The sequence below is a fragment of the Labrus bergylta genome, unplaced genomic scaffold, assembly GCF_963930695.1.
Source record: "Labrus bergylta unplaced genomic scaffold, fLabBer1.1 SCAFFOLD_159, whole genome shotgun sequence".
Taxonomy (NCBI): Eukaryota; Metazoa; Chordata; class Actinopteri; order Labriformes; family Labridae; genus Labrus; species Labrus bergylta.
In genome coordinates, this window is record NW_027077318.1 from 10452 (window position 1) to 36655 (window position 26204).

The 26204-nt window shown below is 45.9% G+C and overlaps 1 protein-coding gene across 5 annotated transcripts; it reads left to right on the plus strand.

Annotated features, from left to right (window-relative positions):
- On the plus strand, window positions 1–25283 carry LOC110004893 (sodium/calcium exchanger 1). Of its 5 annotated transcripts, XM_065952347.1 has the most exons (11): window positions 1–193; window positions 1872–3658; window positions 8264–8370; window positions 10895–10915; window positions 11035–11052; window positions 12063–12077; window positions 14532–14600; window positions 21553–21680; window positions 21783–21882; window positions 22014–22283; window positions 23167–25283. In XM_065952347.1, the coding sequence occupies exons 1-11, from the start codon at window positions 191–193 to the stop codon at window positions 23541–23543; spliced, it is 2895 nt and encodes a 964-aa protein (XP_065808419.1). In that variant the 5' UTR covers window positions 1–190; the 3' UTR covers window positions 23544–25283. The 5 variants fall into 5 exon arrangements, with proteins under 5 accessions (XP_065808419.1, XP_065808421.1, XP_065808422.1 ...); XM_065952349.1 differs by lacking the exons at window positions 8264–8370; window positions 12063–12077 and adding an exon at window positions 8938–9041 and having other exon boundaries at window positions 2–193; XM_065952350.1 differs by lacking the exons at window positions 8264–8370; window positions 10895–10915 and adding an exon at window positions 8938–9041 and having other exon boundaries at window positions 2–193.
- The last annotated feature ends 921 nt before the right edge of the window (window positions 25284–26204 follow it).

A 26204-nucleotide genomic window follows, 5' to 3' on the forward strand; every position in this document is an offset into this window, starting at 1 on the left:
GACAGAGAGAGAGGAGGAGGAGAGACAGAGAGAGAGAGAGGAGGATCATCACAGACAGTCTGTCGTTGTCGTTTTCAGACTCTCTGTCGTCCTCTCTGGTTTTTCTCGTCTCTCTGGAGGAGAAGTTTATTTTCTGTCTTCTGGATAAAAAACGTCTTACAATGATTTTCTCTCTCAAGCCGTTTGAGTGATGGTAGGTTTCAGACTTCATTTTTATACGTGTATGTTAAGAGTATTTCAGGTGATCAGAAACTTTAACGAATCACTTCATGGAAACACAGTAGTTTATCGGTCGTCATGGTGACGGTTATATCATTTTAAGAACAAAGAAAAACTGCCTGTGTTTCACTCTGAGATGTTTGAGTTTGAGAAAAGCAGATTTTAAATTAACAGGCTTACAATAAATCATCTAACAAACACTGAAACATGATATAAATAACATTTAAATACATTTAAATTATATTCTGTTTTAGAAAGTAAAATATGTATTTATATCTTACAATAAAGTTCCTGTCTGTATCTTAAAACCTTTAATGATAGATCAGTTATACTTTGGATGAACACTTCATGTTGGAGATTCAGTTAAAGCTCCACTCAGTGAGCTGTGTAGAGAGTGAGATGATAAAGGTATCTTACTCTCTGATCATTAAGGAAACATGCTATGTTGAAGTGCTGGCTTCTCTGACAACAATGCAGCAGCCAGTATGTCCTCCTTCTAACTTTAGATTCTGCTCCTGAATGCTCTGGATTTGTTTGGACCAGAGAAGGTAGGCGCTTTTAAGACCCCCCACACAGCCGTTTTGGACGCCCCTCGGTTTGTCAGATATGAGAGCAGTTATCAGGTCAACAGGTGTTGCAGCGATGGAAGCGGGTCAAGAGAAGTGGTTCAGATAGAAGTGATTGTACCCGACCTAAAAAGCCTCTGCATGTTTCTAATAAGCTCCACGAGCAGAAACGTGCTCAAACTAGGATCAATATTGGAGATGCTTTTGAAAAATGGAGAGAGGTTAGAACACAGAAAGGTTTACAGACCCATGCAGAGCTGGGTAAACACTGAAGCTTCAGAGTCCACCACATGGTGACCTGAGTGAGCATCCACTCTAGACTGCAGTACACATTTTAACCACTAGGGGCAGATTTACAGATTGATTCTTTAACAGCGGTGGACAAAGTACGCAAACCTTCATTATTGAGGCAGAGTAGAGATCCTCCTGGACTGATGAGACTGTTTCTAAGTCAGATTACTTGAGTTAAAGTTCTGGAGGACTCGCTTTAAGAAATACTTAAGAATTCAAACATCTCTAAACACTGTTCTAATTTCACAAAGCATGAGTGCAGTCACATGGGTGTCCGATGCTGATCCTGGCTGTCGATCCAAAGACATTAATTCTTTCAAAGACCGTTATGAGACGTTAAAATCCATCCTGATGTGAGTGTTTGTAACTGTAACTGTTAAAGGGGAGGGGGAAGGATACTCAGTGAAATCACAGAGACAAACCAAATAAGGATTTATTTTACATATTTAAAATACATTTAAAATCATTGTTGTTAGACTAGCAGTTCAACGCTGCTCGCTGCCTTCAATGCAACATATTGCACAGCCTGACTTCATATTTTCTCTCGTCTTAAAAAGTGCAAAAGGGAGTTTTTTTAAACAGGAATGTTCTAGAAAATTAACTTTGTACAGTGAAGTGCTGATAGGAACAAAAAAACAACACGAGGGAGGGAAAAAATCCAACGCTGTCCGAGAAACAAAATCATAATTAACAAGGCAGAAAAAACAACAACAACAGGAAGTGGAATAAACAGAAACCTCGATATCCAGACGTCAGCACAAGTTTTTTGTAAATCTTCTTTTGTGTTTCTTTTAGGTTAAAGGGACCTCGGGCGTCACCATGAGCAGAGCCAGGACCTCCTCGCTACTTTTCTTGTTGATGGTCATCTCGACCGTTCTCCCGTCTTTTGCCGCTGGAGGATCGACTCTCAACTCCAACAACTCCACCAGCAACAAAACCAAATGTGGAGGAGGTACGGACTGCGTCCCGGGTGTTATCCTCCCCGTGTGGAAGCCGGAGAACCCGGCCTTCCCAGACCGCCTCGCCAGAGCCACCATCTACTTCGTGGGGTTGGCGTACATGTTCTTGGGTGTGTCCATCATCGCCGACCGCTTCATGGCGTCTATCGAGGTCATCACGTCCCAGGAGAGAAAGATCACCATCAAGAAACCAAACGGGGAGAAGATCACCACCACGGTGCGAGTCTGGAACGAGACCGTGTCCAACCTGACCTTGATGGCGCTCGGTTCCTCCGCTCCAGAGATCCTCCTGTCGGTCGTGGAGGTTTGCGGTCACAACTTTGACGCCGGCGAGCTCGGCCCGAACACCATCGTGGGAAGCGCCGCCTTCAACATGTTCGTGATCATCGGCCTCTGCGTGTCTGTGATTCCTGACGGAGAAACCAGGAAGGTGAAGCACCTCCGGGTGTTCTTCGTCACCGCCACCTGGAGCGTCTTCGCCTACACCTGGCTCTACCTGATCCTGGCGGTCATCTCTCCGGGCGTGGTGGAGATATGGGAGGGGCTTCTCACACTCTTCTTCTTCCCCATCTGTGTCGGATTCGCCTACGTGGCCGACCGTCGGCTTCTTTTCTACAAGTACATGCACAAACGATACAGAGCGGGGAAACGCAAAGGAGTGATCATCGAGACGGAGGGAGAGCCGGAGCTTCCATCGAAGGTCGACATCGAAATGGACGGGAAGATGCTCAACTTGCACTCGGAGGAGATGGCGTCTGAGGTGGATGAGGAGGAGGCGGCCCGCAGAGACGTGTCCCGGATCCTGAAGGAGCTGAAACAGAAACATCCAGAGAAGGAGACAGAGCAGCTGATGGAGCTCGCCAACTACCAGGTGTTAACCACGCAGCAAAAGAGTCGAGCATTCTACCGCTGTCAGGCGACCCGGATCATGACGGGCGCCGGAAACGTCCTGAAGAAGCACGCGGCCGAACAAGCGAAGAGAGCCAATCAGCACGAGGTCTGCTCCGAGGTCTCAGCGAGCGACTTCTCCTCGAAGGTCTTCTTTGACCCCGGAGCCTACCAGTGTCTGGAGAACTGCGGCAGTGTGGCGCTGAACATCGCACGCCGTGGCGGAGACCTGGCAAACGTGGTCTCGGTGGATTACCGGACTGAAGATGGCACGGCGAACGCCGGCTCGGACTACCAGTTCACGGAGGGAACGATCGTCTTCAAACCGGGCGAGACCGAAAAAGAAATCCGCATCGACATAATCGACGACGACATCTTCGAGGAAGACGAACACTTCCTGGTTCACCTCAGCAATGTGAGGGTCGTCTCAGAGGACGCCGAGGCAGACGACCACGAGGCGGCGAACCACGTGGACACCCTCGCAGGTTTAGGTCTGCCGTGCACGGCCACCGTCACCATCTTCGATGACGACCACGCTGGGATCTTTACGTTCGAGGAGCCGCTGGTGACGGTGAGCGAGAGCGTGGGGATGATGGAGGTGAAGGTGGTCCGGACGTCGGGGGCTCGTGGGGTTGTGGTGCTGCCGTACAAAACCGTGCAGGGGACGGCGAAAGGAGGCGGCGAGGACTTTGAGGACACACACGGAGTCCTGGAGTTTGAGAACGACGAGATCTTGTGAGTACAAATCCACTTAATGAAAGTCTGTGAGAGACGTCCCTGAATCAACTTCAGAAGATAAATGTGATTATTAAAACGTGTGACGAGAGAAGGCTCCTCATGAGGAACCAAGACCAAGACCAGGGCAGGGCGAGACAAGACCAAGACCAAGACCAGGGCAGGGTGAGACAAGACCAAGACCAAGACCAGGGCAGGGCGAGACAAGACCAAGACCAAGACCAGGGCAGGGTGAGACAAGACCAAGACCAAGACCAAGACCAAGACCAGGGCAGGGCGAGACAAGACCAAGACCAAGACCAGGGCAGGGTGAGACAAGACCAAGACCAAGACCAAGACCAGGGCAGGGCGAGACAAGACCAAGACCAAGACCAGGGCAGGGCGAGACAAGACCAAGACCAAGACCAAGACCAAGACCAGGGCAGGGCAAGACAAGACCAAGACCAAGACCAGGGCAGGGTGAGACAAGACCAAGACCAAGACCAGGGCAGGGTGAGACAAGACCAAGACCAAGACCAGGGCAGGGCAAGACAAGACCAAGACCAAGACCAGGGCAGGGTGAGACAAGACCAAGACCAGGGCAGGGTGAGACAAGACCAAGACCAAGACCAGGGCAGGGTGAGACAAGACCAAGACCAAGACCAAGACCAAGACCAAGACCAAGACCAAGACCACGACCACGACCAAGACCACCACCACAACCAAGACCAAGACCAAGACCAAGACCAAGACCAAGACCAGGGCAGGGCGAGACAAGACCAAGACCAAGACCAAGACCACGACCACCACGACCAAGACCAAGACCAAGACCACGACCACGACCACGACCACGACCAAGACCACGACCAAGACCAAGACCAAGACCACGACCACGACCACGACCACGACCACGACCAAGACCACGACCACGACCACGACCAAGACCAAGACCACGACCACGACCACGACCACGACCACGACCACGACCACCACCGCGACCACGACCACGACCACGACCACGACCACGACCACGACCTAGACCAAGACCACCACCAAGACCAAGACCACCACCAAGACCACCACCACGACCAAGACCAAGACCACCACCACGACCAAGACCACCACCGCCACCACCATGACCACGACCACGACCAAGACCAACACCAACACCAACACCAACACCAACACCAGGGCAGGGCGAGACAAGACTAAGACTAAGACCAAGACCAAGACCAAGACCAAGACCACGACCACGACCACGACCAAGACCAGGGCAGGGCGAGACAAGACCAAGACCAAGACCAAGACTAAGACTAAGACCAAGACCAAGACCACGACCAAGACCAAGACCAAGACCAAGACCACGACCACGACCACGACCACGACCAAGACCACCACCGCCACCACCACCACCACGACCACGACCAAGACCAACACCAACACCAACACCAACACCAACACCAACACCAACACCAACACCAAGACCACGACCACGACCAACACCAACACCAACACCAACACCAAGACCAAGACCAAGACCAAGACCAAGACCAACACCAACACCAACACCAAGACCAAGACCAAGACCACGACCACGACCACGACCACGACCAAGACCAAGACCAAGACCAGGGCAGGGCGAGACAAGACCAAGACTAAGACCAAGACCAAGACCAAGACCAAGACCAAGACCACGACCACGACCACGACCAAGACCAAGACCAAGACCAGGGCAGGGCGAGACAAGACCAAGACTAAGACCAAGACCAAGACCAAGACCACGACCACGACCACGACCACGACCACGACCACGACCAAGGCAGCCTGCCAGTAGAGACAAATTGATCATATCTAATATAGAGTTGCTAACTAAGGGAAAGACTTCCTTAAACAGCTTGGTTGGGATTGGGTCTAAAAGACAGGTTGATGGTTTCGACACAGAAATAATTGAATTTAGCTCTGAAAGGTCGATTGGAGAAAAACAGTCTAGACTAATATCAGGTCCTGGAACTGTCTCTGCCGTATCAGACGTATCTGCACCAGGTAAGGGCAGGAGGTTACTAATTTTGTCTCTGATGTCTAGAATTTTGTTGTTGAAAAAGCTCAGGAAATCATTACTGCTGAGGGCTAAAGGAATACAAGGCTCAATGGAGCTATGACTCTCTGTCAGCCTGGCTACAGTGCTGAAAAGGTATCTAGGATTGCTTTTGTTTTCCTCGATTAGAGAGGAGTAGTAGGCAGCTGGAGTGTGATGTAGAGCCTTCATGTAGTCCTCTCTGTTATCAGGCTCTTCTCTGTCGCGTGGCCGTGTGTCAGATAAACAGCACGCCGCTCTCTTCCTTATTAGGGCACTTTGTGTCCAGCAGCAGATCCTGCTCATCGTCATGTCTCGTAAAGACGACAGAGGCTGCAGCAGGCTCCTCTCACAGAGACCACATGGGGGGGTCTCTGCTGGCTCTCTCTCAGCTTCTGTTTCCTTCACACACAACCAGCTCTATTTAAAGAGTTTAATCTATTCTTTATACTGACAGTAAATCAGACGAGACAGGGGGGGCGGACTCGGAGCGCTCTGCAGGACGTCCCGAGTCGGGCTGGAAGATTCTTCTCTTCTGACATTTTAAATCGATTCATAACTTACAAAAATATTTTTTTTCTTGGCTAATCAGTCCCTCCATGCTAATGCTAATGCTAGCTCTTTAACTCTCAGCCTCCCAGAGGACTGGACTAGATCCTGGAGGACTCGTTCACAAAGAGACTTCATGAATCCAGAACAGATTCTGAATCTAATCATGAGACACCCAAAGATTCCCAGCTCTAATCCCAAGAAACTATTTTTACATGATTTAATCATCCAGGACTTATTCTTGTTTTGATCCAATAAAATGTTTATCAGCACTGAAGGTCAGAAAGTGAAAGCAACACGACTTGTTTGTGATTGGACAAAACCGAGCTGAGAGTGTCCTGGAATCACCGAGACAAAAACCTCCAAACCATCAATCTGCTCACATGAAATAAACATACACACACACACACACACACACACACACACACACACACACACACACACACACACACACACACACACACACACACACACACACACACACACACACACACACACACATACAATGAGGGCTGCTGTAGCCTGCAGCTCTGTGAAGCGTCCAGCCCTTCAGGCTGTACAAACTGTGTCATCACAGATTCTTGGTCTTTGAATCATCTGAGTCGCCTTCTGTCTGCACAATCATCATGAACTTTAATCCAGCATGTGAACCAGGTGTGACCGCGGGTCTCAGGTGTGACCTCGGGTCTCAGGTGTGACCGCGGGTCTCAGGTGTGACTTCAGGTCTCAGGTGTGACCTCGGGTCTCAGGTGTGACTTCGGGTCTCAGGTGTGACTTCGGGTCTCAGGTGTGATTTCAGGTCTCAGGTGTGACTTCGGGTCTCAGGTGTGACCTCAGGTCTCAGGTGTGAATTCAGGTCTCAGGTGTGACCTCGGGTCTCAGGTGTGACTTCAGGTCTCAGGTGTGACTTCAGGTCTCAGGTGTGACCTCGGGTCTCAGGTGTGACTTCAGGTCTCAGGTGTGACTTCAGGTCTCAGGTGTGACTTCAGGTCTCAGGTGTGACTTCAGGTCTCAGGTGTCGTCTCTTCTTGGAGACTCTTCTATGTTCTGTGTTTGATCTTCATTCATAAAAACTCAAAATAATAAAAATACTTTTCAGAAACATCACAGAGATCAGGGAACTGTTTTCTGATTTTATCACACTGTCCTCTTCCTCCTCCTCTTCCTCTTCCTCCTCTTCTTCCTCTTCTCCTCTTCTTCCTCCTCTTCCTTTTCTTCCTCCTCTTCCTCCTCTTCCTCTTCTTCCTCCTCCTCCTCCTCTTCCTCCTCTTCCTCCTCTTTCTCCTCTTCCTCCTCTTCCTCCTTTTCCTCTTCTTCCTCCTCTTCCTCCTCTCCCTCCTCTTCCTCCTTTTCCTCCTCTCCCTCCTCTTCCTCCTCTCCCTCCTCTTCCTCCTCTTCCTCTTCTTCCTCCTCCTCTTCTTCCTCCTCTTCCTCCTCCTCTTCCTCCTCCGCCTCCTCCTCCTCTTCCTCCTCCTCTTCCTCCTCTTCCTCCTCCTCCTCCTCTTCCTCCTCCTCCTCCTCCTCTCCCTCCTCTTCCTCTCCCTCTCCCTCCTCTTCCTCCTCCTCCTCCTCCTCTTCCTCCTCCTCTTCTTCCTCCTCCTCCTCTTCTTCCTCCTCCGCCTCCTCCTCCTCTTCCTCCTCCTCTTCCTCCTCTTCCTCCTCCTCCTCCTCTTCCTCCTCCTCCTCCTCCTCTCCCTCCTCTTCCTCTCCCTCTCCCTCCTCTTCCTCCTCCTCCTCCTCCTCTTCCTCCTCCTCTTCTTCCTCCTCCTCCTCTTCCTCCTCTTCCTCCTCCTCCTCCTCTTCTTCCTCCTCCTCCTCCTCCTCCTCTTCCTCCTCCTCCTCCTCTTCTTCCTCCTCCTCCTCCTCCTCCTCCTCCTCTTCTTCCTCCTCCTCTTCCTCCTCCTCCTCCTCTTCTTCCTCCTCCTCCTCCTCTTCCTCCTCTTCTTCCTCCTCCTCCTCCTCTTCCTCCTCCTCCTCTTCCTCCTCCTCCTCCTCTCTTTCAGTAAATTTATTCAGATAAATATAATAAATGATGAAGAGTACGAGAAGAACAAGAACTTCTTCTTGGAGATGGGAGAGCCTCGCCTGCTGGAGATGAGCGGGAGGAAAGGTGGGGGTGTCACCGTCCTGTGATGTAGCCCCGCCCCCTGTAGCCCCGCCCACCTCCCTAACAACCTGTAACCTCCGTCAGTCCGACCTCACCTCACGAGACACACGGACAGTTAAAGTCACGATGAACAGATTGTACGGTGGCCCTTTAGGATCAACTGCAGAAACTCATGTTTTAACACGATGTCAGACCGTAGTCAGACGGGTTCCTGAGGTCGTCTCGATCCTTTCATGATTCTAGAACAAATACTGAAATCTGTTTGTTCCCACGGCAACAACTAGAAGTCCTCGACAACCGATGATTGTTTAATAACACAAAAACAAGACGGCTAGTTCAGTTCCTGAATGTTTCCAACACATCAGGGAATCCTTCCTTTATAAATATTTAATCTCAGCTTCACGTGGTCGTTTGTCTCATTGAGACTTTAGCGTCCCGCCTGTCGGCCTCTGAGGTGACGTTCGTATCGCCCTAACCGACCCCGTGTAGAAACGTCGATGTGTGTGTTTGATTGTGTGTGTAAACTAACGCATGACTCCCTCCCGTTGTTTTTTGTCTGCACTCTTTCAGGAAGATCATTTGTGTAAAAATAATTGACCATGAGGAGTACGATAAGCAGGCCAGCTTCTACATTCAGCTGAAGGAGCCATATTGGAACAGGAGGAGGTGGACAGGTGGCGCCCTGACCTCATCATGTGACTTTAAACCTGTCCTTCATCCAGCGCTCTCACGCTGCTTTGACTCTGTCGCTGCTGCTCTGACCCCGTTATCCTCAGCACAGCTGATGTGTGGTTAGCATAGCTAGCTAGGCTATCCCCCAGCACAGCTGATGTGTGGTTAGCATAGCTAGCTAGGCTATCCTCCAGCACAGCTGATGTGTGGTTAGCATAGCTAGCTAGGCTATCCCCCAGCACAGCTGATGTGTGGTTAGCATAGCTAGCTAGGCTATCCCCCAGCACAGCTGATGTGTGGTTAGCATAGCTAGCTAGGTTATCCCCCAGCACAGCTGATGTGTGGTTAGCATAGCTAGCTAGGCTATCCTCCAGCACAGCTGATGTGTGGTTAGCATAGCTAGCTAGGCTATCCTCCAGCACAGCTGATGTGTGGTTAGCATAGCTAGCTAGGCTATCCCCCAGCACAGCTGATGTGTGGTTAGCATAGCTAGCTAGGCTATCCCCCAGCACAGCTGATGTGTGGTTAGCATAGCTAGCTAGGCTATCCTCCAGCACAGCTGATGTGTGGTTAGCATAGCTAGCTAGGTTATCCCCCAGCACAGCTGATGTGTGGTTAGCATAGCTAGCTAGGCTATCCCCCAGCACAGCTGATGTGTGGTTAGCATAGCTAGCTAGGCTATCCCCCAGCACAGCTGATGTGTGGTTAGCATAGCTAGCTAGGCTATCCTCCAGCACAGCTGATGTGTGGTTAGCATAGCTAGCTAGGTTATCCTCCAGCACAGCTGATGTGTGGTTAGCATAGCTAGCTAGGCTATCCCCCAGCACAGCTGATGTGTGGTTAGCATAGCTAGCTAGGCTATCCTCCAGCACAGCTGATGTGTGGTTAGCATAGCTAGCTAGGCTATCCCCCAGCACAGCTGATGTGTGGTTAGCATAGCTAGCTAGGCTATCCCCCAGCACAGCTGATGTGTGGTTAGCATAGCTAGCTAGGCTATCCCCCAGCACAGCTGATGTGTGGTTAGCATAACTAGCTAGGCTATCCCCCAGCACAGCTGATGTGTGGTTAGCATAGCTAGCTAGGCTATCCTCCAGCACAGCTAGCTAGGCTGCTTGAGACTGTTTGAGACCGCTAACCAGCCGAGTCTCGTTACCATCAGAGTGAGAGCGATTATGATTGGCTCTGGCTGCCACAGACGTGTTTACATTGGACTGGTTTGGACTGGTTTGGACTGGTTTGGACTGATTAGCATGTTTCCACATGACATGACTCAAAACTATACAACACGATACGACAGGGCTACGATACGCCTACCTGTCGTTAAGCAGCAGGTCCTGTTAGCATGATAGGCTAGGCTAGCTAAACAACAGCTGCACCCCTGAGAGTGATTGACACACGAACTGACCAATCCGTGTTGACCTTTGACTCGTGTTTAAAACAGCAGCAGACTTGTCGACGACATTGATTGACATATCAGACAGTGCTGTTAGCATGGTGTGCTGTTAGCATGGTGTGCTGTTAGCATGGTGTGCTGTTTTGATTGGTTAAAGCCGGGACAGGGCGTGTTCTAAACCGGGACATGTTAGTGTTTTATGTTTGTGGGGAATCGGGACACGGATCTTGAAAACAGGACGCCCCCGGTGAAAATCTGGACGTCAGGTCACCCTACAGATAAACTTGGAGACACTTAGCGACAGGTCACTTTCTGATGTTCCCCTGAGACTCCATTTTGTATTTTTTCTGTAGATGTCTCTTCAGGGCCTCCGTAGTTTTTAGACCTGGATGCTGCCTGTCTGGTTTTCTTTGTGTTTGATTTTCTGCTTCCTGTTTTTGCTCGTCTGTTTCTTCTCTTCAGCTGTTTTGCTTCAGGAAGTCGGTAAGCTCGGCTCGTTGTTTGTTTGTTTGTTTGTTTGTTTGTTTGTTTGTTGCCTTCTTGAAATGAAGAGTCATAAATAAGTTCTCTCTTTATGATGTTTGATTTCTTTCCTGTCACAGGTGGATTCGTCAAAACAGGTAGGTCACCCCCCCCCCCCCCCCCCCCCCCCCCGTCTCTCTGGTTTCAGGGCGTTTTCACACCGAACCTCAAGAAGTCTGCACTGTAGCTAGCTAGGCTATCCTCCAGCACAGCTGATGTGTGGTTAGCATAGCTAGCTAGGCTATCCTCCATCACAGCTGATGTGTGGTTAGCATAGCTAGCTAGGCTATCCTCCAGCACAGCTGATGTGTGGTTAGCATAGCTAGCTAGGCTATCCTCCATCACAGCTGATGTGTGGTTAGCATAGCTAGCTAGGCTATCCTCCATCACAGCTGATGTGTGGTTAGCATAGCTAGCTAGGCTATCCTCCAGCACAGCTGATGTGTGGTTAGCATAGCTAGCTAGGCTATCCTCCATCACAGCTGATGTGTGGTTAGCATAGCTAGCTAGGCTATCCTCCATCACAGCTGATGTGTGGCTAGCTTAGCTGTTCAGTACAACCCGACAGAGCCAGCTTGAACAGGTGGGTCGTCCACACGTAGGCGGGTATTTTTGAACACGAGTGTCTGAACACAGACGTAAACAAACTAGCGCTGGTGCTAACGATGCTAACTGGACTTTTTACACGCTCACACACAGTTACTCACTATGTTGATGAGAAGAGACGCGTGATTGGACGATGGAGGTCATTGCTGCTTCATACAACACTCGACCACGTAAACCCCGCCGGACTTCTGGTTGGTGGGACGACTTTGTAAATGAAATGATAACTGCAGAGGAAAGGCGGGGAAATGTTGGCATGTCAAGGACGCCGTTGTTGACTTGGCGTGCTCGTGACAGCCGTAACAGTGCATTGTCGTGTTTCATGTGGACAAAGACGTTTTTGAGAACTGATTTTCTGAAACAGAGAAAAATCTAAATAATGGAACAATGGAACAAACTGGTCGATGATTCAGGCCAGCGCAGACGATCCAGAGGTGTGAAGACGCCCTGACCTGATGTCATCACTCGCTGGTTATCTGACTTGGTTTATCCTTTTTGTATCCAGACAAACAGCTGTACGGTAAGACGCCTCAGGAGTGTGTGTGTCAGCACTTTAATCTCACAGTGAAACCACCTCTTACCTGTAGTGGGATAGTTCAGGTGTTCAGCTGCTCTGAGATCATACACAGAGGCGGAGCTTTGCACTGCTGTAGGAAGCCAAGTGCATCAAACTGCAGTTCCTCCAGTGTCCACTTGAGGCTGGCTGACGTCACATTAACACTCTTGAGTTTTGCACACATCTGCATAATTAGGGGCAGGTGAGTTGACTCAAAGGTGAGCACGTTGTATGTTTGTCAGGAGGATTAACACCTCAGCTCCGCCTCTTTGCCTGTTTCTATGTCGACCGAAAGTTAGTTTGAGACAATCAACCAATCAACATGGCGAGGGCGCCCATAAAACTCTGTTTCAGACACTACGTCCATGTATTATACAAACTTTGTAAAAAAAAAACTCCACAAACTTTAGCCACTCAAAAACATTCCCAATGAAACAATAACAAGTGTTCCTACAGAGCGCCACAGGAAGGAGTCCTAAAACCAGGAAGTAAGTTAGCATTTGAGCGCCATGGGGTCAAACGTCTAAAAGTCAGCGGGGATTTTGAATGTGTTTGTGGTTAGACTCCTGAAATAAGGTCTGTGGTTAACACAAGCTGAAGAGATGTTGGTGTTTTGTTAGAGCACATAAACTACGTTAGGTAATACCTCCACTTGTGAAGTTTGAAGTTTTTACTCGTCTTTAAAAAGGCGGTTGCTAACAAGCGGCTAAATGTGACTACAGTGGTTGTCAGGGTCATTAAAGGTCATCACGCCGGACACAGAGGGCGGGAACTCTCTCACTAGTCGGAGATGTCTCCTGTAGGTTTAATCTTTAGGTTAAGGTGAATATTATGTTAGTAAACTATTTATTAAGATACGCTGATTAGTTTATCGGAGATCGTCTGAAGCATAACGCTAGTGACGCCACAATCATCCCACCGTGGTGTAGTTAGCTTTAGCATGACGTTAGCTTTTTACTTCTGTCGGCCGCATTAACTCTTCAAACATCATAAAAATGGCGTTCATCTGTGAAGATTATCCTGCTGAACAAAACGCCTACGCTTCAGAAACGTGTGTTTAACACAGAGATTATTTATTAATGATCCAAAATCCAATGAAAACATCCCAGAGGAGAATTAGACCCCGTGGAGATGCTACTTCAGGGTTGGCCTACAAAAATATGTCACATGGTTTGTTCTCTATAGATCCTGTTCGCTCAAACAAACAGTATGTCAGTCAGATATGGTGCAAAATCCAACAAATGTTTGGCTTCCTCCTTAAGTGGAAGCAAAATCAAAGAACGACCACAGAATCTACCCGAAGACTTGTTGACAAGAATCAGTGCAGCCAAGGGCGTCTGCAGGATTTCTGGCCCCTCCCCCACAACCTCAGCTTCCCCTGCTTCCCAGTTGACGTTACAAATCTGTTCTAAACACAGGACAGCAGAGTCGGAGAGGGAAAGCGTTTGTCAGCAGCTTTACACCAAAGAGACGATATGACGGCTGCAGGTCGCACGCTGCCCGTTTGTTTACTGATCTTTTGCTGTCAACACTCGTTGTCCGTCGACTGCATGCATGAACAGAGCACGCCACACACTGCTGACCTCACAGCCCCTATGGTGTGATGATGCTCTCATCTTCACTCGACCTCTGACCTCCTCAACCGCTGAGGCTGATGGGAAATCATCTCCTCTGAGGTCATGTCTACTGAGCGTGCTCCGTTTTAACCTGAGGCTTATTTTAATGGTTTGGGACACATTTTGACGTTTTCTCTCTCCAGACAAAAACACAGAATCTCTCATGATCAGACTCATCGCCACACGGCTGAGTGGAAACACAAAACATGAAGATAAATATTCACAGACGATTTTGTTTAAAAAACTAGATAGAAGGTTAAAACAGCGCTGGATGTTCAAACTAAACGTGGGCAAAGTTTCAGATCAGGAGGTAAACGTGTGTTGGAGTAATCTCAGGATGAGTCTGCAGAGGGCGCTAAACGCCTTGTTATGAAACCAAGAATTTCACCAGCCGGCTTCAATCCTCTGAAACCTCTTACAGAGACTCTCTTCTCCCAGACCTGGAGAGCAGCCCTCCTCTGGCAGCCCTGCAGCGATCTGCCCCCAGAAGCTTCCAGAGAGCTGGCCAATCAGAAGAAAGTGGGCACGTGGGGAGGCGGGGCTTAAAGAGACAGTAGCTGAAATCATTTTTTCAGGAAGACGCTGAAATGATGAAATGAAGGTTTTTACCAACGTGTTCTGGTGGGAAAGTGATGTCGATGCAAAGCCTCTTTTAGATATTTAACAAACAGCTTTTAGGTTTCTCTTGGTATTGTTTTTAGTTATTGTATTAATTGTTGGTTGGGTTCTCTGGGGTTCCAGGATGTTACAGAACTTGTTTGGTTAAGGTGTTGTTTTTGAGATCTGGTGTTCACCTGTTCAGGCAGAGACGTCTACAGGAAGGTCCAGGGACGAGACCACCCTGCCCCCTCCGCCATCATCAACATCACAGGTGCGTACATCCATAAATCCCACTTACCTGTCCACCAGTCTACCTGTCCACCAGTCTACCTGTCCACCACTTGCATATGATGGGTTATCTATTTCAAGCCTCCATTCCTCCAGCTAACCACATATAAATGTTTATTTCAGTAATTGGAGTTAAATTATGGAATTCTCTTGATAATCGCTTAAAATGCTGCTCAACTATCATTCAGATATTATTTTTTTGAACATTCTTTATTCAAACAGTTATTGTATTCAATATTTTACACATTTATATTTACATATCTCAGTTGGTGAAACATGGTAATCATTTTACAAGAATTATTTACAATTGGGCAAACATATAAAAAAATAAAATAAAACACAAATAAAACTCATGGCAACATCTTCATCCGCACAAAGAGGAGACTCTTGACAAGTAGACGGAAAAAATTGCTTCTTCAAAGCAGGCATCAGATATATCTGTCCAGACACACACAAGCAATTGTTAACCTTTCACAAACATCTCTATGAATATGTCTACTGACAAGTCCAAAATAAACCAAATGAAATATACATAATGTTTTCTTTTAAATAAATTGAGATTATGTAAACTGGTCTCTTACTCTATCGGTAAATTAAGGTAAGCAATGACAGGAGCCCATAGAACCACAAACAAATCCATTTTCAGATGGAGTTTCGCTGTTATTTTCTCCATCAAGTAAACCCTCTCTAGCCTTTCTCTCCATTGGAGAAGGGTGGGAGGTAGAGGTCTAAGCCAGGATATGGTTATCATTTTCCTCGCCACCAGAAGAAGGATGTGTAGTAACCGGGCCTTTCCTTTATCCATCGATCCCTCTGGTATTAAACCTATGATGAAATATGACGCTGTAAGCAGTAAATCTACTCCTAGGATGGTTCGTATTTCTGCTTGAATCCCTTCCCAAAATGATTTCAGTTTGGGACAGTCCCAAAAGATGTGTGTATGATCTCCCACCTGTTTACAGTTCCTCCAGCATAAATGTGTCTTACTTCTGTCATATTTTGATATTATAAACGGTGTCTTGAAGTATCGCATTCTTAATTTCCAACTGAATTCTTTCCAAGTTGGACTGTTAGTTATCTTATGCCCCACTTCACACACATCCTCCCACTCTTTATTCTTAATGACCACATTCATCTCTAGCTCCCACCTTTCTTTCACATCAACAGAATTTCCTGAGCATTGTGCCTGTAAATATCTGTACATATGTGAAACTATTTTCTTCGTATTCTTTTCTTCCATGTTCCTCATCAGGAAGTCCTCTATTGGTGTGGGCAGTTGTTTAAGGGAGCTCCATTCTTTGTGTGACATTAAATAGTTCCTTAGTTGTAAATATCTATAAAAATCCTTGGGGGACAAACTAAATTTATCCTGTAATTGCTTAAATGACTTTAAGGTTTCATCTTCAAATAACTGGTTCATAATCACAAGGCCTTTTTCTGCCTAAGTATTGAACCTTGTATCTAATTTATTTGGCAAAAAGTCTATGTTTTTTGCGATTTTGACCGCTCTAGATATTGTTAACGGCGCGCCTATCATTTTCCTATCTTGAAACCAGACCTTTTGAGTACAATTCATCCATTCATTTTTTATCTTAAGTTTCTTCCATTTCATTTGTTCTAAGAATGGTATTGTCTCAAGAGGTACCCGTGGGCATGCATGTTTTTCTAGTTCAAGCCATTTTGTCTCCTCGTCTTGTATTACCTATTCGACCATCCCACAAAGTTGTGCCACCCAGTAGTATAATTAAGGTATAGGTATAGTTAAATTAATACCTCCTTGATTTTTAGGGTAATGTAACAACTTCTGTCGAATCCTAGGTCTCTTCCTTTGCCAGATAAATGTAGAAATCATTTTATCTAATGTTTTAAAGGTAGAGCCTGAAATCCATTTAGGCAAAGACTGGAAGAGGTACAACAGTCGAGGAAGTACATTCATTCTGACTGTTTCAATTCTTCCGATAAGTGAGAGCAGGAGAATCTCCCACCTAGCCAAGTCTAACCTTATCTGAGCACTCAGTCTACCATAATTAGCTTTAAATAATTCTGAGGTATCTGGAGTAATCATTATGCCTAAGTATCTAAAGCCTTGTGCTGACCAGTTAAATGTAACGTTTTTGTCCAGTTGAGAAGGCCACTTGCCAACAAGCATCATAGCTTCTGAGTTAGTTTCATTAATTTTGTAATCGGATACTTCCCCGAATTCATGTAAGCTATCTAAAAGGGCTGGGATAGAGCACAGGGGGTTATCAATATATAAAATAACATCGTCAGCATACAGCAAAATTTTGTGTGTCCATCTGATATTCCTATTATCTTAGGGTTCTCCCTCATCATTTCAGCTAAAGGCTCTATACTGATAGCAAATAACAGAGGAGAAAGGGGACAGCCCTGTCTAGTTCCTCTATTCAGATTAAAGCTCCCTGATGTATGTCCATTCACCCTGACTCTTGAAGTGGGCCCAGTATACAGCACTCTGATCCAATTAATAAAATCTATATGAAATCCCAATCTTTTAAGTGTTTGTTCCAGAAAAAGCCAATCTACGCGAGCGAACGCTTTCTCCGCATCCAGGCTGAGAAGCATCGAAGTTCCAACAGACTGTCTAGCTACAGAGATTATATTTAAGGTTCTCCTGATGTTAGTCAATCCATGTCGTCCAGGTATAAATCCTGTTTGATCAGCTTTTATAATTCTGTTAATGCATCTTTGAATCCTTTTAGCCATTATTGTACTAAGGATTTTTACATCAGTGCACAGTAGACTTATCGGCCTATATGAGGCACATTTTGTTGGGTCTTTCCCTTCTTTGTGGATGACAGAAATGATGGCTTCTGACCATGTTTTTGGTGGATCTTTCTCCTTAAGTGTGTAATTGAATACCTTTTGCAGAAGGGGTGTGACCTCCTCTCTAAACTGTTTATAAAATTCCCCAGGGAATCCATCTGCCCCCGGCGACTTGCCATTTTTAAAGATTTTTATCACTTCTCCCATTTCCTCCTTTGTGATCGGGTCTCTCATTGTTTTTGATTCACTCTCCGACAATTTGGGCAGTTGGATTTTATCCAAGAAAGTATTAATATTCCCCTCTTTATCATTTACCTCTACAGAATCATACAGCGCCTTGTAAAAATCTGAAAAAGCGTCTGCTATATCTTTAAGGCGAGATGATATTTGTTTTGAGGAAGGATTTACTATTTTTGAAACTGTCCGGTTTGCCTGGGCTTTGCGTAACTGAAATGCCAAAAGCCTGCTGGCTCTGTTACCTGACTCATAGTATCTCTGATTCAAGAATCGTAATGCACCTTCTGCCTTATATGTCAACAGGTCATTTAACTTTTTTCTATATTGATTAAGTGACTTCAGGGTGCTTTCCTTATTTGTCTTTTTGTGATCCTGCTCCAGTTCTTGAAAGAGTTTTTCAAGGCTGGCTTGTTCTTTATCTCGCTCTTTTTTCAGTTTGGATGAGAGAGCTATTATTTTCCCCTTAAGTACGACCTTTGCGGCATCCTATAAAGTAGACACAGACACTTCTCCGTTATCGTTATGTTCCATATATTCTAACCATTCTCCTTTAATTTCCTGTATTACGTCAGGGTCATTCAAAAGCGAGACATTTAATCTCCAGTGTTTAAGTCGTTTTCTGAGTCTAAATTTATTGACATCATCACTGGACTATGATCTGATATCGTTATAGGTTCTATAAGAAAGTCTGTAACTTTATAAGCATCTTGTTTTGATACACAGAAAAAAATCGATTCTAGAGTGGCTCCCATGAACCCTAGAGAAAAAAGTAAAGTCTCTGTCTTTAGGGTGCTTTAAGCGCCAGATATCTACAAGCCCAAGCTCCTCTATCATACAAGTGCTGAAATTTCTTTAAAGAAGCCTGTGTCTTCTTCGTTTGGTGCGTATAAGTTTAGAATGGTCAACCTAGTATCTCCAATTGTACCCACAATCATGACATGCCGTCCCTTCTTATCTTCATATACCTTCTCTGGAATGAGGCCGAGCGATCGATGACATAAAATTGCCACTCCTCTTTTCTTTGCATCGCCGCACGATGCGCTAAAAACCTGCTCTACCCACTCCCTTCTAAGTTTTTTGTGTTCCATATCATTCAAGTGGGTCTCCTGAAGTAATGCTATAGAACAATTTAATCTTTTCAACTGGTTCATGATTTTCTTCCTCTTTATGGGATGGTTTATTCCTTTAATATTGTAACTAACAAGATTGATTTTGTTCATTTGTTGTTACCTCAACAAAAAATAAAATGTTCACAAGTGAATTTAACCTTATTATGTTGCCACGTGTAATATGCCAGCCGTTCTCAATCTTCACAAGTATGTTTGCTGAAAAACTCTGAACAATAAGAACAAAACAGTGATGGAACCTTATTGAACCAAATAAACAATAATGAACTTCCAGTTGTCCAGTGGATCGCCCCCAAAATAAAATGAAAAATAAAACTTTTACAAAACAGTTCTCAAAAATGACGTCTTAGAGGCTCTCCACCCTCGGTCTATACTGGGTAGAGAGCTATGGCTCTCCAGGTGAAATGCACAAAGTGCAAGTGTGACGGTCCACCAGGTTCCCATAATTGAAGACATGTTGCCTTGATTGCAAAACTCTGTCCAGAGTATGCAGCATTCATATTCACTCCACTCCGACCAGACCCCCCCATCCCTCCAATAAAGAAAATATTCAGCTAGAACAGAAATAGTATAGCCTTTACTAAACTAACTCAGTTATGCATTTTTCCTTTTCCTAAGTTAACAAATGAAAGTTTCAATGTCACCGTCCAAAAGTGTCCGTTGTTCCCCCTTTAATCATACTCACTTCCAGGCTCTCATGGAGCTCTCTTGTCTCCATGGATGAAAGCTCTGACCTCCGTCACGCTCAGCAACTGATTCGTTCTCCGCTCGTTCTGAGATGTCCATGCGTCTCGAGTCAGCTCTCTCTCCACAATATCTCGATCCTCCATTAATACCTGAATCCCAAGATCTTTCAGTGTTGTCTGTGCCTCCCACAATGAGGGAAACACTCTTACACCAGTATTGTGCCGGGTATGGAGACTGGGCTCTGATGTTTTTTTCTTTCAGCTTTTTGATTACCTCTCACACTTTCTTTCTTTCCCTCTGCAAGTCAGGGGAGTAGTCTTGGTCGAAGAAAACCCTCCGGTCTTCATATTGAATGTCTCGTTGCTTCCATGCTTGCTGCAGTACCATCTGTTTCACACTAAAGTCCAGAAACCTCACAATTATAGACCTCGGTGGTGCTGTTGCATCCTTCGGCTTCGGGGCGAGCGCCCTGTGTGCTCGCTCCAGCCTAATCTCTACATCTCCTTGCAACTCGAGCACAGTTTTCAGAAAGTCAGACACAAATGATGTCATATCTTTCTTTTCGGCCCCTTCTGGTATACCATAAAGCCTGATATTGTTGCGACGGAGTCTGTTTTCCATGTCATCACATTTAGCAGTCAAAGTAGCCTCTCGTCTTAGCAAGTAGCCCATAGCCTTCTCCTGTCGCATGCCTCTATCCTCTGTGTCGCTCACCCTGTTCTCTGCTTCGGCTAGCCTTTTCTCCAGACCCTCCATTTGTTGTTTTATGTCGCCCATGAATGATTCCAGTCTGTTTAGGGAAAGTTTCGTATCCCAAAAAGAGTCATTATTCTCTTGTCGAAGTTTCCTCAACTCCGTTAGCATCTCCGAATCGCAGCTAGCATCGCCATTCATTTTCAGTGGCGTAGCTTCTGCTAACGTTAGCTGCTTCAAACCCACTTTCATATCGTCGTTCTTTGCTGATTTTGTGTCTTTCTTGATCGCTCTCTGACTCGAACTCATCTTTTTAGAGGGTGTATCATGTAGTCGGGTGATCATTTGTCTGTTTTCATTCATTTCAAGGCTGTTTTAGTCATGGGTCTGGCGGAGCGGATAAATCAAGCGTCTGCTTAACTCATGACGTAGGCGGAAGTCTCCCACTATCATTAAATTTAAAAGAATGTATAAAGAAAAGGTTCAATGATGAATGTATTGAGTTAATCTAACTGATTGTATTTGATTGTTTCTATATTGTTGATCTATTTTTTGTTTTGTGAAAGAAAGGGAAAACAACAGGTTAGCCATCTTATTCTGTTAAACAGTCTCTTATGTTATAGGTAGGTATTATAAGTTTTCATCTTCCTGCTTCTGTTTGCTCATGAACAGTGTTTCAGTATTATGAGAAAATTGTGTTGAAACCAAACACTGAAATGAGCAAATATATCAAATATGAAATTAAATGAAATATATATCTCTTTAATCCATCCATCTGTGATGATACATCCTGTGGTTTGTCCGTCCATCATTCTCTCCATACCTCACCAACGTGTCTGTCCGGTTTACTTGCTATAAGTTAATTTATCAGCCATTTATTTGTGGATTCTAATAACTCAATTTGTACCTCTGTTTTATATCTCAATAGATGAATGGAGTCTTTAATCCCTCATCCCTCCTTTCTTCCACCCATTCATCTTTCCTTGTGTCAGTCACTCTATCTATCTGTCCTTCCCTAATCCAGCTACCTTCTTTGGTCCATCCATCATTCTGTCCATTTAAATCTGGCCCTTCATTTGTTTGCAGTTTTTGATTCCATCTACCAATCAGTCTATTGATCAATATGTCAAACCAACTATCTTCCATCGATCTGTTTGTAGTCGCCCGTCTGTCCTGACGTCCATTAATCCAGTGACATGTCCACATGTTGGTCAATCCACCAAACCCAACCGTCCACATCATCCACCATGTTCTTTCATTTGTCATCCATCGACCTCTCTTCAACCATTCTTAACTTTCCATCATCAGTCCATCCTTTTATTCTTCAGATCATCTCCTGCTTTTATTTTACTTTAAGAAGAAAGTGAAATAAGATGACTATTCTCTCTTTTTCTCCCCCCTCCTCAGACGAGGGGGGTGAGGAGGTCCTGACCAAGAAGGAGGAGGAGGAGAGGCGGATTGCAGAGATGGGCAGACCGACGCTGGGCGAGCACGTCAAAGTGGAGGTCATCATCGAGGAGTCGTACGAGTTCAAGGTGGGCTGATGTCATTCCTCAAACATAACCACATACAGTCAGATGTGAGGACAGATTATTCATCAGTGATGGAGCTGATATGTTTCCTGTGGCATCCTTCAGAGCACTGTGGATAAACTCCTGAAGAAGACCAACCTAGCCCTGGTGATCGGGACCAACAGCTGGAGAGAGCAGTTTGTGGACGCCATCACCGTCAGCTCCGGTGAGGACTGGACCCGAGTCACTTCTGTTTCTGTTTGTATCTGTTTCTGGGGTAGTACAAACCAGGACTAGGGGGGAGGGGATAACTTGATAACCCTGATATGAACCAGTTCTCCCTCTCTCCTGCCCCAGGTGACGATGACGATGAATGTGGCGAGGAGAAGATGCCCTCCTGTTTCGACTACGTCATGCACTTCCTCACCGTCTTCTGGAAGCTTCTGTTCGCCTTCGTTCCTCCCACAGATTACTGGAACGGCTGGGCCTGCTTCGTCGTCTCCATCTCCGGCATTGGCATGCTGACGGCGGTCATCGGTGATCTGGCGTCGCATTTCGGCTGCACCGTGGGCCTCAAAGACTCGGTCACTGCGGTGGTGTTTGTAGCTTTGGGAACATCGGTACCAGGTATAAAGTCACACTGTTCTCCTAAAGTACAGTATAATACATTCACTCTGCAGATGTAGTCCAAAGTAACTCTCCTTTGATGGATTCTCTCTGTTCAGGGGAACGTTTCACATTTAGTCTCGAACCCGTGCAGTGAGTGGTTGATCAAACTGTAAACTTTGTAGATCTGGTTAAAGGCTTTATATGTGATTTATTGATCCAGCAGATGTCGCCCTTGAGCACCAGCATGAAACCAAAACAACTCGCGCTGCATTGTTGTGTTAGCATGCTAATGCTAGCGATCTTTATTCTGCTGGTATCTTCACACTGCATGTAAATTTACCTGAAATGAGCGTGATCTAGAAACACAGTTAAGCAGTGAGTACAGTATGTTATTCTTCTTTTCTCTAGTCCCTCAATTAAACAACTTTTATACGTGAGGGGAGGAGTCAGCCGGCCGTCCCGGCAATGTAAACAAAGTGAAGATAGGACTCTGAAAACTCTGAAAACATCACAGACAGTGGGACTCGGGTGTTACACCCATTGTAGACAGTCATGACTCACAGAGTTATTTTCAGAGGAGAGACTTGATTTATATTTAAGTATGAAAAATCACAAATAAAGCCTTTAAGAACCAAATACCAATATAGACACAAACATGGTTCTGGTTTTACTACATACAAATTGGGCGTGTTCAAACATATTTGCCACTAGGGGGGGCGCCGGCATGTTTCTGTCCCCTCCTGGCAGATCTCTGCCTCTGCAAAGTATACATGATACGATGCAGAATGATTCATAACATACAAACAGATATTAACCCTTTAATGAATCAACCTCCACACACACCAGATCCTAAATCTCTCTAAACATACCTCTTATATATTCTCCTCTTCCTCTCTCTTAGACACCTTCGCCAGTAAGGTGTCGGCCATCCAGGATCAGTATGCCGACGCCTCCATCGGCAACGTGACGGGTAGCAACGCTGTAAACGTCTTCCTGGGTATTGGCGTGGCGTGGTCGATCGCTGCCATCTACCACTGGACCCAGGGCCAACCCTTTAGGGTGGACCCGGGAACTCTAGCCTTCTCCGTCACCCTCTTCACCATCTTTGCCTTCATCTGCATCGGCGTCCTGATCTACCGCCGCCGGCCGGAGATCGGCGGAGAGCTTGGCGGACCCAAAGTCCCCAAAACCCTGACCACCTGCCTGTTCTTCAGCCTGTGGCTGATGTACATCGTCTTCTCCTCGTTGGAGGCCTACTGCCACATCCAGGGCTTCTAGTAGTTCTTACAGCGTCTGATGGCTTTCTAAAGGGTCCAGGCGTTCCTGTTCTCACAGGCTCTGATCATTTCTGTTCTTAGTCTGAATGTCTAAAAAGTCTAGAAGATGAGACAGGTTCTTCAAAGAGAGGTATCTGTTGGGTTTTTAGTCTACTCTGATTGGGACTTTTCTTATTCTAGATTTCTCTTTTTTTGTTTTCATTAAGTCTACAATTATGCATTAAAGTGTTAAGTCTGTAATAAGCCCCTCCCATTTTATGGACTTTCCTAGATTCCAGTAGGCTCTTACACTTTGAAGGGTCTGGATTAACCTCTGATGCTGGAGATACACTTAAGGTTCAACCTTAGGTTCCCATACACAACCTGCTGCATCATAGTTTAAATTTCTCACATACTTGGCTCTGCACTCAGAGGAAACCTTTAGTGCAGGGGTTCCCAACCTTTTCAGGTCTTGACCCCCAAAATAAGGGTGCCAGAGTTTTAGATATAATGTAGAGCACAGTCTGGCACATGCACTCGTAGGCCTATCCAAACACTGGTAACACTAAAGTAATTCTCATGAAGAGACTTTATCTGTTACACATGAATTGAAATAGAATCACTTTTCTATTTATATTTCACGACCACCTCGCTCTTGGTGGCTCAGTGATGGTTTATACGTCCGCGAATCTGTGTATTGTGTTTTATTTTGAAATTGACGCTCTGTGCATTTCCTTGTCTGACTTCCTGTCCTGGTCTGTTCAGCTTGTCCCGTCCTCCAATTTCCACAAACTTTGTGTGCCACTGTCCGACATTTTGGAGGACGTGCACAGCGGACGAGCCGAACAGACCCCGGGGGAAGGGAAGCAGCCATGATGCACACACGTTCACAAAGTTAAAAGTTTATCTCCAGCCTTATAATTCTGGAAGTCAGGTTTTCTCAGGATCTCAAGGATCCTGGAGGTTTTTGTTTTGGTAAATTGTTTTTAGTAATCTAAAGCTTGTAACATGTTCCTACTTTAGGTTTCTGACGGTTCTGATGGACATGAAACTGAGAAACGTCTGGATGAACTCTGCATGGTGTTTTTAATGATCTGACAGGTTTTTAAAATCTTTAAATGTACGGACTGTTAAAGGTGTTTTAAAGCTCTGAGAGGTTGCTGTTGGGATCTCGATGGACTTCTTAATGGTCCTTGAAACCTCTTTCTTACCCTGGACCCCAAACTCAGCTGAACCTTTACATCATGTTTAAAATTTTGATTTTATAATGTGAAGACTTTAAGCCACGCCCACAGGAGATCTTTTACTTGCAGGCGAATGGATTGGTAGTTTCTGCACTGAGTTTTAATTCTAGTTTATTTAGTGAGACCAGAATCCTGAGTTTTCAGTGAAGACCCTGAAGGTCTGTGAGACCCTGAACTCTTCAGAGACTTGAGCTGCTGCGTCAGTCGATATATTAAAGTGTATGTGTGTGTGTGAGTGCTTACGCAACCTCAAAGAACACGGCAAAGAAGAGACGCACGCCATTATGTTCTGTTCTGGTCTGTGATTGGTTGAAAGCCATTACCAGTGTCTCTTCTTCTAATATTAAAGAACAGTGATTGAAGTGTGTTTTCTTTTTATAAATCTTTCTCCTCTCTCATTGGTCAGAGCACTGGCGTAGTATTGAGGGGGGGGGTCCCTATTAGTCCTGAAATAAATGATGTTTGTTTGGATTTCTTTCTGAAACTGTTAAACAATAAATGAACAAGATCGTTTTAAATCTGTTTTTTTTTTTATTTAAACCACAATAAAGTTTTTACGGGTTCTTTCACAAAGTCAGTTATTAGACTTAGACTTAGACTTTCTTTATTGTCATTCAAACTTGTACTTTACAGTGCAGATAAGAACGAAATTTTGTTGCATTTAGCTAGTAGTAAAATAAGGTGAAGATATAAATAGATATAAAAAGAAAAACTATGAGTAAAATTACTATACAGATAAATATATTGCACGTTATATTGTGTTTTACAGTCCAGTGAGGTAGTCCTGTGTGGGGGTTTGAGGGGGAATGGAGGGATTATTTTTTCCTGTTCAAAAGTCTTATGGCCTGTGGGAAGAAGCTGTTACAGAACCTGGAAGTTCTGCTTCGGAGGCTGCAGAACCTCTTTCCAGAGTCCAGCAGTGAAAACAGTCCTTGGTGGGGGTGGGAGGTGTCTCTGCTGATTTTCTGAGCCCTGGTCAGACAGCGGATCTTTGCGATCTCCTGGATGGGAGGAAGTGGAGTCTTGATGATCTTTTCCGCCGTCCTCACTACTCTCTGCAGGGACTTCCAGTCGGAGGCACTGCAGGCTCCGGACCAGACAGAGAAGCAGTTTGTTATGATGCTCTCTATAGTGCCTCTGTAGAAGGTGGTGAGAATAGGAGGAGGGAGGTGTGCTCTCTTCATCCGACGCAGAAAGTGCATGTGCTGCTGCGCTTTTTTCACAAGAGCGCCGGTGTGAAGGGACCAGGTCAGAGTGTCTGTTATCTGCACCCCCAGGAACTTTGTGCTGCTAACTCTATCCACTGCTGTGCCGTTGATGAGGAGTGGTGTGTGGCTGGGCTGGCGCCTCCTGAAGTCGACGATGATCTCTTTGGTTTTATCGACGTTCAGGGCCAGGTTGTTGGTTCTGCACCAGTCAACCAGATGTTTCACCTCCTC

Bases quoted from the DNA above. Each gene is read 5' to 3' on its own strand.
- LOC110004893 (XM_065952347.1), top strand. The intron at 8,371-10,894 runs GTGGGGGTGTCA...TCTTCTCTTCAG, and splicing joins GGAGATGAGCGGGAGGAAAG to CTGTTTTGCTTCAGGAAGTC. The intron at 22,284-23,166 runs GTATAAAGTCAC...CCTCTCTCTTAG, and splicing joins TTTGGGAACATCGGTACCAG to ACACCTTCGCCAGTAAGGTG.